The sequence below is a fragment of the Polypterus senegalus genome, chromosome 5 (assembly GCF_016835505.1).
Source record: "Polypterus senegalus isolate Bchr_013 chromosome 5, ASM1683550v1, whole genome shotgun sequence".
NCBI classification, from domain to species: Eukaryota; Metazoa; Chordata; class Cladistia; order Polypteriformes; family Polypteridae; genus Polypterus; species Polypterus senegalus.
The window spans coordinates 152,451,964-152,470,409 of NC_053158.1; the positions used below are offsets into that span (position 1 = coordinate 152,451,964).

At 35.7% G+C, this 18,446-nt stretch overlaps 1 protein-coding gene across 4 annotated transcripts in view; it reads right to left on the reverse strand.

The window, feature by feature from the left end:
- Positions 1–18,446, reverse strand: part of LOC120529589 (collagen alpha-1(XVIII) chain-like) — a 258,159-nt gene that overhangs the window by 134,977 nt on the left and 104,736 nt on the right. For all 4 annotated transcript variants that reach the window (XM_039753509.1, XM_039753508.1, XM_039753506.1 and 1 more), the window contains 4 exons: positions 12,643–12,717; positions 8,978–9,073; positions 7,739–7,892; positions 2,873–2,952 (listed from right to left, as the gene is read on the reverse strand). In XM_039753509.1, the coding sequence (XP_039609443.1) occupies positions 2,873–2,952; positions 7,739–7,892; positions 8,978–9,073; positions 12,643–12,717 (405 nt within the window). The remainder of the gene's footprint in view (positions 1–2,872; positions 2,953–7,738; positions 7,893–8,977; positions 9,074–12,642; positions 12,718–18,446) is intronic.

An 18,446-nucleotide genomic window follows, 5' to 3' on the forward strand; every position in this document is an offset into this window, starting at 1 on the left:
CCTATCCAAATCATTTGTATATATATATTAAAAATAGCAGCGTCCCTATCAATGTCCTCTGTGGAACATGACTCTTAGCATCAGCCAATTCTGACAGGGTTCCTCATAACATAATTCTCTGATTCCTGTGTCTGGGCCAGTTTTGCACCCATGTACACACAACACCCTGAGCTGCCATTTCTGTTGCCCAACCTCTCATGTGGCACCTTATCAAATGTTTTCTAAAAGACAAGATAAAAAATATCATAAGCTCCACTTTGATCTTATTCTTTTGTCACTTCATCATAGAATTCCAGCATGTTGGTAAAACATGGACTCCCTCTTCTGAACCCATGATGACTGTTCAATAAAATTCCTGTTCTTGCCATGTTTTGCTCAGTTTTTTCCTTATAATTCCTTACATTAACACTAGAATCCCTGAAGCTTACGATTTATTTCATTGTCCCTGACCTCCTTAAATTTTCCTGACATACACCAAGAAACTCATAGCTCCTTATCACTGCGCTATTAGCTTGCTTTTTTTTTAAATGTGTGGGTTAACAGAATGCAGTTTCCTACACCCTCACCCCCCATCATTCAGATGAAAGCATCACCCTGCTGCAATCCTCACAGTTCAAGTCTGTGCTGAAGTGTTTATCTGGTGATGTGTTTGGAAGGAATTATATATGTAATGAAATATTGTGGTTTGAAATACATTCATTTCATGTATGTTCCGAGTCTACAACTATCTGTGTGAATATAGAATGACAGAGGAAATGCTAGGCAACAAATGCTGAACACACGGCTAAACAAGAAAATGTTTTCATATGTTATAGTAATAAAGACATAATTCTGATGTGACGTGTAGGATGTGTGAAAACTGAAGCCTAAATATCCAAGAAACACTTTCACAAAAGGTGTAACAAAACAAGCATGCATTTATTCAAGAATAAAACCAAAGAAAAAGAAATTTGTCAATTAACTTGTTGCAGAAGCCCAATTATCAGTCAGTACAAAGTAAAGACATTCACATATGTGTGTTTGTATGTTTCATTTTCCAGTTCTCACAGTGGTAACACTACCCTATGATGGATCTGTGCAGATGGTGCAGTGGAAAAGCCACCATTCAGCAATGGCGAGGTAAGAGGTTCGAGTCCTGTGTTGTCTCTGCATTTAGTGCTTTGAGCAGTAGACTGTTGTTATTATTATTATCACATAATAAAAACATACATTTGATGTGAGTGTGTAACTAGTCTTAAATACCTTATACAACTATTTCTTTTTTCAAATCTTTATTAAGACCACTGTGGAGTTTTTTCATTACTTACTAATTCCAAATTTAGCTATGTACCTGTCCTGCATTGTATGTAAAAAATGTTTAAACCTGTTCCACTGCTCCTCGACTGTCTCCACACTTGAAGATTTATCCCTGTCTATTCTCCTTAGACTTTTCCACACATATTATGTGTTCTCTTTTTTGCTTTGTGTTTTGTGGCTGCCTTTCGTTGAGCCTCTTCTTGGTAGTTCAGTAAAGATCCTGGCCTGCTTTTGTGATTTATTTTGCAGGCCTCAACAACTTTCGCTATATCTGTGACTCCTAATCATAACAATGTCTTAGAGATGGTGGGAGAAATTTGGACTAATGGATTGCATTGTTGGAACTGGGTGAACAAAAGATGTACTATTGTGAAAGGTGGTGGTAAGTGTTACCTTTGTTTTTAAACAGGAGGCATTTAACATGCAGACGGAGATGAAGGTATGGAAGTAATGGCAAGAGTGAGGAGCAAGGAAGAAATTCTAGGAGCAGTTATTCTGACTTTTAAAGGAGGTTCTCGTACTGAAGGGAAAAGTTTATGAAAGCTGTTTGAGAAGTAGTGTACTCAGTGATTGAGACATGGCCCATGAAGACAGAGCCTGAAGTGATTCTGGAAATACACAGATGATGTATAGAGTGCCACAAAATATGACGATTATGAATGCTGAATTAGGAGAAAGACTTGTTGTCGAGATGGTAGGTCGTGTGCAGAAGAGAAACAGACAAAAGTGTTTGAGCATGTGGAGTAAAACAGTGAAGATGATTGGGAGAAAAGGTGAACCAACATGGAGGTGGAGAGGGACAAGGGGCAGAGGGAGTCTAACGAAGATGGTGTCGGATGATATGAAAATAATGGAACCCACATCTAAAACACTCAGGACCCTGGAGAGTGGAAAAAAAAAAGTTTTGAGAGGTAACTGGCTAACCTTGGAAAACCTTGATGATGATAAGTGAATGTGTGAATGCTCAATTTGAGCTAAGGTTTGTCTACTAATTAATCTTAAATAAAATGGTGCTCATAGAATTTAAGAAAACTTCATTTACTTTTTATATATTATAAAATTAAATGAAACAAAGGGTTCTCAGTAACCTGTAGAGTATAAGGTTTTATTGTTTCAATGTGTACAAATTACTAAGGTTTTTGACATTTATTTGTTTTTGTTGCTGTGAACAAAAAATCCTTCCTATTTATGTTAGGAATTAATGGTCACTGGTAAGCAATGTTTACATTACGTTAATTATGTCAAAGAGGGCAACAACACATACTGAACCCAGTGGTGCAGCTACATTTTCTGTCACAGAAATTGCATTTTTGATCACTAAATAATGGCAAATAACTGCACTCTCAGTTTTAAGCACTGGATTAAGTTACCTTACTTTTTTTTAACTGAAATGAGAATAAAATTTACACACATGTTAAAAGGTATAACACTCTTTAGTAAGTGTTCTTAAATTTGTCCGGCACTGTAAATAAATCAAATCAAAATTTGAATACTTCACCCTCATGTTTAATGAGTTCAATTTATTAATGTGTCGATTTTATTATTCATGCTTGTGTAATTCAGGGGATATACTTACACTTTCTGTTTTTTCTCCGTGTGATGCATCAACCCCATGACCTCTTTCTCTAGGAACTTCTTTTTGTGAAACAGATGACTCTACACAGAAAATGGAAAGAATTAACAATTAATCTTTTTACGTCCATGTAAAATCAATCCAGTACTGTTATATAGTACTCAAGAAAACTGCAACTTGTAACACTAGCCATTAATTCAGTTGGTGAACTCGATTCCTCCAGCAGTATTACATATACTGCAGAAACCAACAATGGCAAGGATGCCCATCCACCAAAGGACTCTCTCATACCAACATCAACAATCACAGAGACAATTTAGAGCTTTGATTGATCTAACATTTACAACTTTGAAAGTGAGATAAAACCTGTAGAAAACTCATGAACACTGAACTCATAGAGCAAACATTTCTCATGTGTAAAACTGGTCATAGGTGGAGAAAAACTGGCCTCAACACATTATACATTTACATCTTTTAATGTAAAAATATAAATATTCAGATTTTTTATGGATACATGGGAATAATGCAATTGGAGCAGTTTTGCTTCACCTAATTAATACTTTGTTCAGCTGCAATTAAATCACCCTTCCATGCACAACAGTGTCTTGAAGCAAGTACCTTCAAAGCCAATGGTCTTCAGCTCAGTTCCTTGAGGACTGACGTAGCTGCAGGTTTTCTTTTTAGCCACTTTCTTAATTAGTGGCCAAGTAGTGCTACTAATAAAACATACTTTTAACTGCCAAGCCATATAATTAAATAAAATATTTTTTACCAGAATGTATTTGCATCCCTTGAACTACCATGACAAAATTTTAATTCAATATTAAACCTACAACTTGTGAAAAGCCACTCACCCATCTTTCCTCACCTTACATGTACAGCATACCTATTCTTCAGTGCAGACATCATCTTTAGAGTATATCAACAAATTTTGAAGAATTTATGATCTCAGGTAATGATTGACAAGAGATCTTTCAATTTAAATTTTGGAAAAGGGCCAAGTATGCCATAATTTAACTAACTGTTCATCATTCACATATATCTCATCTAAAATTGTCTATATACACAGGATATGATGCCACTTTTGAGTGATGATGTCAAGCTCCTACATTGCTGGGTCATATATTTTGGGAATGCTCTACACTCAAATTATTTTTATTAAAAATTTGTATATATGTCTTGGATAGCCTTGAATCTAAAATCATACTAACATTTGGTGCAGTACCATATAACACTGTGCAATGAAAAATCTATTGTGTTATTCTATACTACAATGTTTTCATGAACATTTAGTTTGCACAACTGTATCTATATTCAATAACTCAATGAGAAAGTGATATACTAAATTATCTCAAATTGGAAAAAAACAAATTCTCTTTGTGAAGATCTATTCAAAATATTTTTAGAATCTGTCAGATATTTATAAGTCTTATTCTAAAGTAAGTGTGCTAGGCTTGTCTTGAACCTTAATATAACACTCTTTTGTGATACAGCACTCTGATTTGCGGGTAGGTGGTGGATTTCAGGGAGGGAGTCGAATGCTAAGCTTCATGTATTGTCTTTGGAACATATATTTTCAATTTTTTATTAGACAGCATTAATTGCATTTTGTTTTTAAATATAAACAAGTCAACAAAACAAGCTCCATTAGCAGCAGTAATTGGATACTAATTAAGAAAATGACTGGAATGAAAATATGTAGCCACTGCAGCCCTCCAGGACCTTAGTTGGAGAATCTATCCTACAGTAATTCTAGGACAATGAATGCATATTTAGTATAAACTACACATTTTATTCACTATTCGTTAGGACTGGTTTAGTCTAAGCTGTTCAGAAACAAAGACATCTCATCTAGTCTACATTTTCACTTTGCCCTGAATTTCAGCATTACTCTTTCATTAAAAATAGTTATTTTATAAGCACTGTTATACTGTAACAGTTATTGAAAGGACAGAAGTGAACCCAAAAAACTGAAAAAAGAAGTATTAAAATAAAATGAATTTGCAAGCATCAAGAAAAATTAAACTATAAATAAAAGGTGCAAATAGAACTTAGGAGAAATATTTTTAGAATACGGCACACCTAAAATCAATCCATGTGAAAAATAATAACAAAGGAATAACTTTTTGAAAACTGAGTAACTGTGCTTTCCTCTATTTAATTTATCCTAAAATATGCAATCTAATTTTTACAAGGAAACATTTAGGTGTCAGATTCCTTCAAAAGTAAATCGGTGTTGAATACTGATTATTTCACAGAAACCAAAAAATGTTACTGGTTTCATTGTTTACACTATCTGATTTGTCAAAAATACTTACAACCTTATGAAACAAAAACTATACTATACTGTACTGCAGGAAATATAAGCAAGTCGGCACTTCTACTAGTTGAGATTTTTTCAAACAAATGAACACGCGTCAAATTAAAACAGGATTCAGTCCAACAAGTGAAAAAAAGGTTTCACTACTAAGATGCAGGATGTCAAATGGTTGCATGGACTATCAATTCCAAATGCACATGTTCTTATTTTAAGTTATTATTCTGAGGCAGGGACAAATCCTGGTGCAATGTCAGTGCATTGCTGGGGATATTCACACATATTACACAGAGGTAGCTTGCTACTGACAGGTGATAGAAGAGCAAATCTTTTGACTGTTCTTAGAATAGATCTACAAAAACAGAGAATGAACATGCAAACGTAAGGCAACTGAAGCTTATTATTAGATAACAACTTTGAGTATTTACATAGGCAGCCACTGCATTTAGATTTAGATTTCAGAATTTCAGAACTAAATTACAAAATCATGAAACATATGTGCTACTTGCCACCAAACACAAATTCTGCCTCTCTCTCTGATTCATTGGTCAATAGTGTTGACTTCAATTCAAAATCGTGATTCCATATGAAGGGGCCTCTTGTTTGAGGACTACTTTGATTTTCCAGAAGTATTTATATAAGAATATTATTGCACAAAATACATGTGTTTTGCACATTGTGAGCATACAGTGGGATGACTTGACATGTGGATTATGTGACACACATGATGTAACATTTTTTAATGGACTTTTTATATTGTGTGATATTGTACATCATTGATCACCTGTTCTATTACAAATTTGCGTTCTACAAGAAAACATGAGATTAAATATTTTTCACGGCAATTAATACAAACTACATGAGATAATCTTTGGGTGGAGTATTCTTTTAATTCTGCCCACTGCATTTAATGTCATGGGGAGTAGTTTGTTATTCCAGGATGAGGGATATAATGTGAAGATGCTTCTATTAGCAAGATGTTTGAATGCATTCTTAATTTTTTTCTGCAAAACAGGTCCTTGAAATTTGGTCTGAGTGACATTATTCCTGATTTTAACAAATGAAAAAGATCCCAGATATTTCTACAATTCTAACTCATATACTTTATTTATTTTCAGATACATTTAATTGTATTTGGCATTGCAGGGAGCTGGAAACACTTTTTTCCACCTGAAGAACAAGGGAACTAATACAGGATGAGGCACGTTGTGAAGAGTGTTTTATAAAATATGATTGATTTTCTTTTAACTAAGTGGACTCATTAGCTGGGCTGACAGTTGTTCAGCAGAATATTTGCATAACAATAATGTACATACAACAACATTTATTTATATAGCACATTTTCATACAAAAAGTAGCTCAAAGTGCTTTACATAATAAAGAATAGAAAAATAAAAGACACAATAAGAAACAAAATAAATCAACATTAATTAACATCGAATAAAAGTAAGGTTCTTTGGCCAGGGGGGGGACAGAAAAAACAAAAAAACTCCAGGCGGCTGGAGAAAAAATAAAATATGTAGGGATTCCAGACCATGAGACCGCCCAGTCCTCTCTGAGCATTCTACCTCACATAAATGAAACAGTCCTCTTTGGATTTAGGGTTCTCACGGAAGGAGATACCATATATATTCGAGTTTAAGTTATCCCGCTGATAAGTCAGAGCTTAATTTTCCGTATAATTTCCGGTATTTTATAATGTCCGTTGTATAAGTCAAATGCGGAAAACTCACACTATTGATCCAAGAGATGATGATATGCCAACGCCCACCTGAGATGGTAACCACAGAGCCCACTGCCTTTTTTTTCTATGTATTGTGCCTATGTGACCACGTGGTAATACCAGAACTATTCCGAAGCGACGTTTGCACTGTTTTGTGTTTTTTGTATCTCACACCCTCATACATCTTTATTGTGACAGCATCCTTTATCTATGATGGAGCGTTCAATCAGAAGAAAATATGAAGCTGGTTTTAAATTACTGTAAATGTCATTGAAGTGGTTAAAGAAATTGGTAACTGCGCTGCTGCAACAAAATTCAATGTGTCTGAGAAACTGGTGCGAGATTGGAGGAAGCAAGAAGATGTAAAAAACAAAAAAAATAAGTGTTGCGTTTTTGAACGGGCGTATAAGTCGGGGTCTGATTTTATGATCAATTTTTCGGGTTTCAAGACCCAACGTAAACACGGGTATATACAGTAGGTGTTTACAATTTAAATAATCCAATTTATAGTCATAGTGATTTATAGAATATACACTATCCATGTATGAATTCTTAAAACAAATGTAATACTCATACAATTAATTGACTAGGCAAATTGTAAGTGACTGAAATACACAAATGTAAGTTGTGGGAAATTTAATTAAAAAGATTTATTTTTAATGAGTTCATTGGTATGTCTACTCACTTTTAGCTCATTAACAAAACATGTAGGTCTAGTACAATATTTCAGGGTATATTTGGCATATTTCCCCAATATGGACTAATTCTGAGTGTGATCTAAGATTAAGGCATCTTTATAAGAAATCAAAATAAACTGCACATTTTTTACCTAATCCAACTTCATCAGTGTGCTCTGGGATAGCTGAAGATATCAACAGCTGCTCAGTAGGAGTGGAAAGACCTCCAGAGAATTCATCTGTTTCCTTAATGATGGAGACTTCAGTAGGTGGTGCTGGCACAGGGACACTATGCTCTAGTTCAGACTGTAACAGGGATAGATTCAGTTAGTATCAGCTTAAGACTTTAAAACGTGATACACTGTGCTACCAATAATAGGACTAGACAGACTTAAAAAGGCCTATCATGGAGCCATTGATACATTGACACAACCCTTTATTCCAATACAGGATTGTAGCAGTTTGGAAAATAGTAAAAATAATTAAATATTCAACCATGCCTAATTTAAATTTAGAATCATGAGGTACAAGAGTCTATTTTGGTAGCACTGGACACAAGTCCACTACAGGATTCACTCACACACTCACTTGAAAAAAATCAATAAAAGTATATGAATGATGAGAACCTACACATCTTTGACATTCTATTTGGGAAACAAGACTGAGAGAAAACACATGCAGAAGCATGGCAAACAGTTAAACACCTCATATGTGGAAAAGAGCCCAGGCCTCTGGATTTGTGAGGCAGCACAGAAAGCTAATGAATCATCATTTACCCAGATTCAAAATACTGTATCATTACTATTGTCAGATACTTGACAGACACCATTATTCAAGGTGACTTGCAAGATCAGGATATATTACAATTGTTTATATCTAATTAGAGTACAGAAAGGTTAAATGACCTGCTAAAGTGTCACATAGTGAGGGAGAAGTGAGGATTCATCTGGGAACCTTGAGATTTAAACACTACTGCTTTAGCCACTACACTGCACTGAACTGAATTAAGCAAGTCTGTGAATGTAGGGTTATGCTACAAAATTACCATTATCAAAAGTTTTCACCTTTTTCAATTCAGAGCTGCAGCACTAGGAACAAGACAGGGCTCAGTCCAGGGTAGTGTGCCAGTCTGTCTTAAGGTATGCTCATGCACACAAATAAGCAATTGGAATAAACACATCTTTGAGATGTTAGAGGAAAAAATGGAGTACCTGGCAAAAACCAGAGATAGACATGCAACAAAATGATGAAAACTTCTCATAGATTGTGACCAGGTGTGGGCTTGGTACCTCTGTACTGCCCTTCAAATATATCATGTCTTTCAAACAAATTACTGTGACCCTCTTTAAAATAGTGACATTAACTTAAAAGAAAAATATAAATAAACTTACTGGCGAAGGGAAATATTCTACTTCTTCAACGTTTTTCTTAGCTTCATCAACATTAATTTCTTCTTGAGGACTGTCACCACTCTCATCTCCTGAAGCCTATAATGAAAATGTTGGTGTTATTTTCTGTTGGACAAGCTTAACCATTTTGACAGAATAAATGCCAGGTTTTAATTTCCTGATTTTAGCAAGTTATACTTAATGTTGACAGTTGCCTTCATTTGTCACACTAATTTAAACATTTAAACACAAAAAGTTGGCTAATGAAAAAATGTAACAGATGGGCTACTGGAAATCACAACTTTCCATCAAACAGAATGTTATCCATTTAAAACATAAACTAAACAGTGTACATTTACAGACATTATTACCTACAGCAATGAAGACCCAGTGCCCGATTTAAACCATTCAGGCCCTGATATATGTTAGGGTTACATTGGGCCAGATGCGGAGTATACTGTACTGTATTTTAACTATTCAGGCTGAGACATAGCACATGACAGTAGGATGTTTTAAAAGTTCCATCACACTGTATAGTAGGAGAGATTTATACAACTTTTCAGAAGATGTGAAATGATTATCTGTTTCAGTAATGAAATGCTCCAATTTAAACTGATATTTGGTGTCATGTTGACCCCTTTTAACACATAAACCTAAGCCTAAGCCTGATGGTAATTTTATAGGGCCACAGAGTCATCAATTCTTTAATTATTTAAGTATTTTCTCAAGTTGCAGAATATTTCATATGATGGCTGAAATATATAAAGCTCAAAAAAATTAAAGGAAAACTTTTTAATCAGAGTACAGCATCAAGTCAATGAAACTTTTGGGCTATTGATCTGGTCAGTTAAGTAGCAGAAGGGGTTGTTAATCAGCTTCAGCTGCTTTGGTGTTAATGAAATTAGCAACAGGTGCACTAGAAGGGCAACAATGGGATGACCCCCAAAACTGGAATGGTTTAACAGGTGGAGGCCACTGATATTTTTCTCTCCTCATCTGTTCTGACTGTTTTTTTCACTAGTTTTGTATTTGGCTATGGTTAGTGTCACTACTGGTAGCATTAAGTGATATTGCGCAGGTAGTCCAACTTCCCCAGGATGGCACATCAATACGTGCCATTGCCAGAAGGTTTCCTGTGCCACCCAGCACAGTCTCAAGGGCATGGAGGAGATCCCAGGAGACAGGCAGTTACTCTAGGAGAACTGGACAGGGCTGTAGAAGGTCCTTAACCCATCAGCATGACTGGTATCTGCTCCTTTGGGCATGAAGGAACAGGATGAGCACTTCCAGAGCCCTATAAAATGACCTCCCGCAGGCCACTGGTGTGAATGTCTCTGACCAAACAATCTGAAACAGACTTTGTGAGAGTGGCCTGAGGGCCCTACATCCTCTAGTGGACCCTGTGCTCACTGTCTGGCACCGTGGAGCTCGACTGGCATTTGCCATAGAATACCAGAATTGACAGCTCCACCACTGGCATCCTGTGGTTTTCACAGATTAGAGAAAGTTCACCTGAGCACATGTGACAGATGTGAAAGGCCCTGGAGAAGCCGTGTAGAACGTTATGCTGGCAGTAACATCGTTCAGCATGACCGGTTTGGTGGTGGGTCACTGATGGTCTGGGGAGGCACATCCGTGGAGGGACGCACAGACCTCTACAGGGTAGACAACAGCACCTTGACTGCCATTAGATATATTGGGATTAAATCCTTGGACCTATTGTCACACCCTATGCTGGTGCAGTGGGTCCTGGGTTCCTTCCTCCTCCAATAATGCCCGGCCTCATGTGGCGACAGTTTGCAGGTAGTTCCTGAAGGATGAAGGAATTGATACCATTAACTGGCCCCCACGCTAATCCAATTGAACACCTCTGGGACATGTTTCAGCCCATCCAACGCCACCAGGTTGCACTTCAGACTGTCCAGAAGCTCAGTGATTCCCTGGTTCAGATCTGGGAAGAGATCCCCCAGGACACCATCGGTTGTCTCATTAGAAGCATGCCCCGGCATTATCAGGCATACATACAAGCATTTGGGGCCATATCAACTACTAACTACGATTTTTGAGTTGATGCAATGAAATTTCGACAAAATGGACTAGCCTGCCGATTCATTTTTTAAATTTGATTGTTGCGGTGTCTTTGAATTCAGCCCTCTGTAGGTTAATAATCATCATTTCCATCAAACGATGTGGCATCCTTTCGTTTCTAACACATGACCATATCAGTCCATATCAGTATAGATATCCAGCATAATTTTTTTCCCATTGAGGTCTGATGTGTTTTCAAGTGTTTCTTAAATCTGTTTTGAGCAGTTAAGAGGCAAAATGTTAAACTCATTCAAGTAACTGGTGTAATAAATAGTAAAATATGTATTAGTATAAAACAAAGAAACTGGAAATCAAATCCAGGTCCTTGAAGGTACAAGGAAATTGCACTTAACATCTGGGGCAGTATTATTTCATCCCAAATCAATTTAAACTAATCTAAAAAAATGATTTTTTTTTAGACTGCTTGTCCCAGTGAAGGTCATGGAAACAACAAACTGATCAGGTCAAACTAGACGCCATTTTCCCAAGCAACAAATTTTAGCATTTCCTGAGAGATTCCCAAGCATTGCTAAGATAAATAATATACAGAATTCCTGAAGTGAAATCTTCTCGCAGCAGTCAGTGTTTAGTAAACCATGTAAGCTCCAAGATATTTTTTTGAGTACTCAAAAGTTAACAACTGATAGCAAACAGACTTTTCTTCACCTCTACTTACTAACATCAGTTCAGACTACTAGCCTCACTAAAATACACTGAATAAAAGCTCAGTGGATTATATCACTGTACGGTTAACAAGAAAAACTGGCATCCAAATCAATTTCTTGGTGTTTTTACTTTTCTCTGTTCTTTCAACTCATGGATTGAAACAAATCAAATGTTAAATGCCGACATAACTCAAGTAGCCACGGAACAATTGTGTCTGTAATTCTGTCCTCTCAATATGGTTGCCCTTGATGAAACAGTCTAAGGTAAGAAGATAAATATGGTACAGTATGTTAGACAGTTAGCACCCAGTGAAAAGCAGCACTAATACGAAGGCTGGGGGCTGAGAAAGATGCTAGTCAGGGGAGACCAAGAGAAAAAATGTGCATACTTAAACATAGCGAATGGAAAACATTTAACTGGCTCTCCCCAAAATAATTATGTTAAGTTGCTTTATTTTTAGTCTCATTTGAAAGACACGGTTTTGAATTATGTTTAAAAAGACGTGTTACTTTACAGTATTCCTTCTCTTTCAAATATATTACTTTTGATTAACATACTTCCTAAATACCTATATACAGATTTTCAATGCTGTATCAATTTTGGGTTCTATTTTTTTAAATTGTGTTGATTTATCTGATTATTTGACATTCCACAGTTTTGGCTTTTTAACTTGTTCATTAATTGTATTAATTTTGTTTGTTAATATCATGAATCTTAATAACATATTGTTATCATTTTTAAATAATTTAAGAGGAAATAAAAATAGACACAAGTGGACTTTTGAAAATTCAATAAATAGCAAACAGTATTGATCATGTTGTTATTGGTTGTAAATGTCAATGTTGTTTAACTGACTCATTTCTGATGTTTCAGGTTAAGAATATGTACAAATTTTCTTAATTGGGTGTACTTACATAAGGATCGTCATCTTCACATTGCTCTTCCGCAGCTCTTGGATCTGGTTTTATCAACAGCTGCTGAATAGAACCCTATGAGCAGAAAAAGAAAAGACCAATTTTAAATATGAAAATGACGCACAATAAGCTGAGGTGCAATAATTTTAATATCTTAGCTCATAACAGTTTCATTAAAATGTGATCAGATTTACTGAGAGACAACACTATTCTTTAGTACAACGGATGGTGCTCAGGAGTTAATTACTCATAGATGTGGACAGAAGATAACGGGAGAAGACAGTATAAATACTGAGTCCCCAGAATATTAGGTGACTGCACGGAGACCTAATACCTAAAAAGTGTCTCCACGCTCCACTTCATGATGGTGATATAGGGTTTAGGATTCCTGGTACCCAGTTTCACACTACTTCATAATTGAGTTGACCCCCACTGAATTGTAAGCACTTTGTTATACTTTGACTTTGGTGTTTCTACCACAGATAGATAAATATAATATTGAAAAGTGGGGCACAGGAAGAGGTCCCCCATAATGCTTTCAGCAGGCAGAGGGATGATTATATCATCAAGAGCGAGGGGTGCAACTGATGTATATACTATCAAAACTCAGGAAAGATGGAGGGTATTGAAAGATTTACAGAATATTGAAGAATGTAAAACAGAGCCTTTGGGACAGTGCAAGAGACTAGCTGGCAACCCATCCTGAGCTTAATGTGACCTACTTTTGAGAACCACTGCTCTGTACAGCAATATGGCTAGTGAGTGTGGATTTGGGATCAGATTGGATGACAAGCACTTGACTGGAGGGAGGGAGACAGCAGAGGGAGACATATTACAAGGCCAGAAAGAGACAGCCTCCATACTAAAGAAGAACGAGCTCAAACCCTTGTTTACTCAGAAGCAGTATGGCTATAAATATATTATTTTTCCCCTTGATGTTTTGAATTGTAGTCTCTAATATCCTAAATCATCTGTTGTTATTATTTTTTATTAAATATTGTGACTTTACATACTTTGGTTTACTTAGCATCATCTGGGCTTGGGCCAGATCAAAAATGCCCACCCAAATATATTTCATTAGTCAAAAATACACCATCGAAGTTCAGCAACGCAAAACAAAAAATAAGCAAATTCAATTTCATACTACACAGGTATATAAATGACATTCCTTTTATCTGAAGGCAGCATGTTTTAAGAGGTTGAGGAGGAGCATTTTTGCAGGTTAAGCAGTGGTGAAAGAGAATGCAAAGCTAAAGAATTGTTCCTCAAGGAATTCTGTTATCTCCCAATATTGTAAAGATGTACATTTTAAGGTAACTGGCAACTCTAAATTGGTCCCTGTCTACTTTGTAGTTGAAGTGCTTCAATAAAACCTTCTCCCATACCTTGTTAGCTACATTCTGTTGCCATCACTACCAAAGTAGTGAGGGTTCGATTTCAGAACTTTTCTATAATCCATGATGTTGTTTTTCAGAAATGATGCTGTCTGTTTTTGTAATTATTAACAATCTACATTAACAATGTTGGACTATGCACAAGCACCCACCTAACACTGTTAACGCCTGTGTCGATAGACCAATATGGTTTATAAATTATCTTTCTCACTAGAAGGGTATCTGTCATACAAAAAAATCACCTATTTAATTCTTTTTTGTTGTGAGCGGGATTTTTCTTGCTTTGAAACACCCAATTCTGGCATTTATTTTTGGGTTGGACATCATTTTCAGAGAGTTCAGTATATTTCAGTACACCTTTAAGTTTGTGTGTGCTTTGTATCTCTACTTGGATTCATGGTAAAGAACTCTATGACTAATTTTAAAGACTATGGTTTAGTGTTGCTATTTCTGGCTTGGCCAAACATAAGGCAAACATTTGATAACTGATTCTTGGAGAGTTTACTGGTGTTTCTCCTGGTCACCTCCATACAGTTTTGTTTGCCTATTTCAATCTCAGGCATAACATTTGTGAATTATCAGGTATATAACTTTTTTATGTATATAGTAACTATTTTCTCTCATTAAAAAAACAGACTCATTCTTAATGATGGTTATGTATAGAAACACGATCCATTTTACTGAAATTCCCATTATAATTAAATTGTTTCATCAAGCAAAATTCTTTTAACAATTTGAATAGTGCACAAGCAAATTACGAATGGCACACCTCCAACAGTCTCTACTATATAGAGGTAATGTAAATAAAATAAGCAAGAAAAAAAGTACAATTATTATACGGTTCTATGGTCTCGCAAAAAAGGTTGCTTTCAAAAATTCAGTTCTAGTAAAAAGCAAGGAGTTTAATTTTACAAGACTACCCTCTTTGAAGGATAGTTTATTTTTTGCTTTTTTATCTGAACAGGAGTTCTTTTTGTTATAAACATGAGTGCATGTGAAATACTAATTGTGCATGACTCATACTAAACAAATAACAACTTATAACCATCACTTCATTATTAAAGTCTCAAGCTGCTGACAACAACAAATATTTTGCAATTGATACTCCAGCACTGTCCAAACTGCCTATTGATTGGCTTTGTAAAAGATTAATTACAAGAAAATGTCACCTGCTTCTCCCGCATTTCTCACATGACTATATCCTGAAACAGGAAGGCTTAAACCATAAAAAGTCTTACAAATCTAAAAATGTATTTTATTAAATACAAAGTAAATTAAAATTGATAAACAACTGTGTACCCTGGCCATTATATTCTTTGTACATCAGCTCCTACTCAAAGACAAGGTGCTTTTTATTATAACATTTGCACAAAAGTATACAATGTGCACTTAAATGTACATTGTAAACATTGAATAAATTATTTTGTGTCTTACACTTCTGTATTAGATAACACTTTGTGGTCACGCATTTGAACCGTGAGTTCTCTCTATAACCTTTGCCCGCAGACTCAAGTTTGCATTATGCCAAATGGCAAAAATCAGTGCTGCATAGAGTTTAAGTACATTCATGCACACATCCGCTCCCCCTCACACTAAGCAAATTAACCCAACATACACATCTTTGAAATATTTAAAGAAAACCAGCGTTCCTAAAGTAAAGGCGATGTAGGCATGGGAAAAACATTCATACTCTACACCAGTGGTTTTCAACCTTTTCGCTGGAGTGGAACCCTGCGCGAATGGTTACCTTGCTCACAGAACCCTGTGCAATTGTCCTATATCATGGGACTTTTTCGGCGGAACCCTTGGATAGGTTCTGTGGAACCCCGGTTGAAAAACACTGCTCTACACAGACAGTGACTGGGTCCCTTAATTAATACTCATTCTGCCAGAGCTGTCAGGCATTAACTTTTTAAGTTCAGCCCTGTTTCAGGTCCCCCATCAAGACCAACCTATAAGTCTACATAAAAAATGCATATAATCATTCATTCAATTAGTGCTATAATTAAAAGGCAGTATTTTGCTATATTGCATGTCTCTGTACAATGCTGCAGTTCTTTTCTTTCTTCTTTCAGAGTTGGCCAAACTGCTATATCATAGAAAACTCCCCCTGTACCAAACCCAGGTATTCTCAAATGCCCGGACTGAATTGGGTTCACTTCATCTTTCTATGTATTGTTGATCCCTGGATTGATCAATCTGAATGTCTTGCTTCATTTGTCACCTACTGGATAGCTTATCTGTAAATCAAAATGACAGGCTGGTTATTCAGCAGTCAGCTTTCTGAATTCTTCAGGTTCTTCCTATTCAAACAAGGAAAAGTGTGCCTTTCTGCTGATTGCCTTCTTCTTTTGTAACTATTCCAATTTTTATATAGAATCACTATTTCTTTTTGACTAGACTGCTCCAACAGAGGTTTTTATGGCTTGGTTTACCTGATGCCGAATGCAAGATATTGATAAAAAAGCTACAGTAAAGACAGTGACTGATAGACAAATAACGGTAATGGCGCAATTCAAAAAGAGTACATATGTTAATTGTAGACTTTTTTTTACTTGTTTCTGACACCTTTCATGATACTTTATAACATTTGGAAGCTTATTCCAACATTTACAGTTTGCAACTTATACTGCTGTAATATATGTGTACAACATTACTAATTCACTAGTTGTTAAAATTCAGAAAGAGAAATGTCTACCCTTTACTTTGATGGGTAAAACTTGATTATTAAGTAAAGTATAATGAAGTTATAGAAATTTATACCACAACTACTTGCAATCTGACTCTCAGAAGCCAGTATTAAGAATGATAAAGACCAGGAGATATGCAAAGTCAAAAAGAAACAAGCTGAGGTCAGAACCAAAAAACAAAGCCTGACCAGCAGCAAGCCATAAAAGGGATGATAATGATCAGGAATATGTAAAGTCAAAAAGAAACAAGCCACTATTAAAAATCAATAGTATAAAGATCTTTTAATAAGTAACAAAGGTTGTAAGGTTTTAACTGCAAAATCTGGTTGCTTGGAAATGTCTGGGGCCAACTTTGATACTGTTGTTTCTTTAATGTCAGAGAAATTTTGCTCCCACAGGCATTCTGGGTTAGCTGCTGTGGGAATAGGCAATGCTAGAGGTCCAAAAATGGCAGTACCCAAATTAAAACAAAAAAGGACAGAATATTAAAATATTATTACTTTGTCAGCTGGACACCAGGTTCAAGTAGAAGAAAATTTAAAAAGTGATCAGCTTAAAATAATGAAAGGTTGCATAAATGTGTGGCAGGTGAAAATAAATCAGTGACTGGAATCTAATGCTTATGCAAAAGAAGGAAGAATATGTACTTGTGGAAAACCTTCAAATGATTGTGTTTTGCTGGGAAAAACAATGGCACAAGCAGTACAGAACAGTCTCAGTTATGTACGTACCACTGAGATTTCTTAAAGTGTGATCTTCTTGCAGGTACAAGGTTTATTTTTAATAAAATTGCCACATTTAAATATGAAAATAGAATATTTTTATATTTACACCTCCCTTTATTGCTTGAAATTAATGTCAAAGCTTCAAGCAATTCCACTTGGCTTTGTGTTATTGCAGTCGACAATCTGTGCCATTTGCAGGAGGACTACCCTGTATGAAGGATGCAGCCAAATATTATGCAGAGAAGCCAAGAGAAGGGTTCACAGATTTTCTGCTGTTGCATTAGTAATGGTCATGTAAATTCTCCTCTATTGAAGAAGTGACCACTGAGTGCATAGTTATTGTATATTTATACCAAAATTTAAAAAAATGAAATTAAAAAATATGGATAGATTCAATTTTCTAATCTCAACATACCAATAATTGTCTACCTGTGAACTTCTTACACCTGTCTATGCCTTAGTGAAGAGTGCTATAAGCAAACAACTGACATGACAGAACTATGAAAACTTCCATTGTGAAAGGATTATTGACAATTCCTTAAATGTATGAGTTTTCCTGCCACTTAACATATAATAACATACAATACAGTCATATGAAAAAGTGTGGGAACCCCTCTTAATTCTTTGGATTTTTGTTTATCATTGGCTAAGCTTTCAAAGTAGCAACTTCCTTTTAATATATGACATGTCTTATGGAAACAGTAGTATTTCTGCAGTAACATTAAGTTTATTGGATTAACAGAAAATATGCAATATGCATCATAACAAAATTAGACAGGTGCATACATTTGGGGACCACAACAGAAACATTAAATCAATACTTAGTTGAGCTTCCTTTTGCAAATATAACAGCCTCTAGATGCCTCCTATAGCCTTTGATGAGTGTCTGGATTCTGGATGGAGGTATTTTTGACCATTCTTCCATACAAAATCTTTCCAGTTCAGTTATATCTGATGGCAGCCAAGCAAGGACAGCCTGCTTCAAATCATCCCAT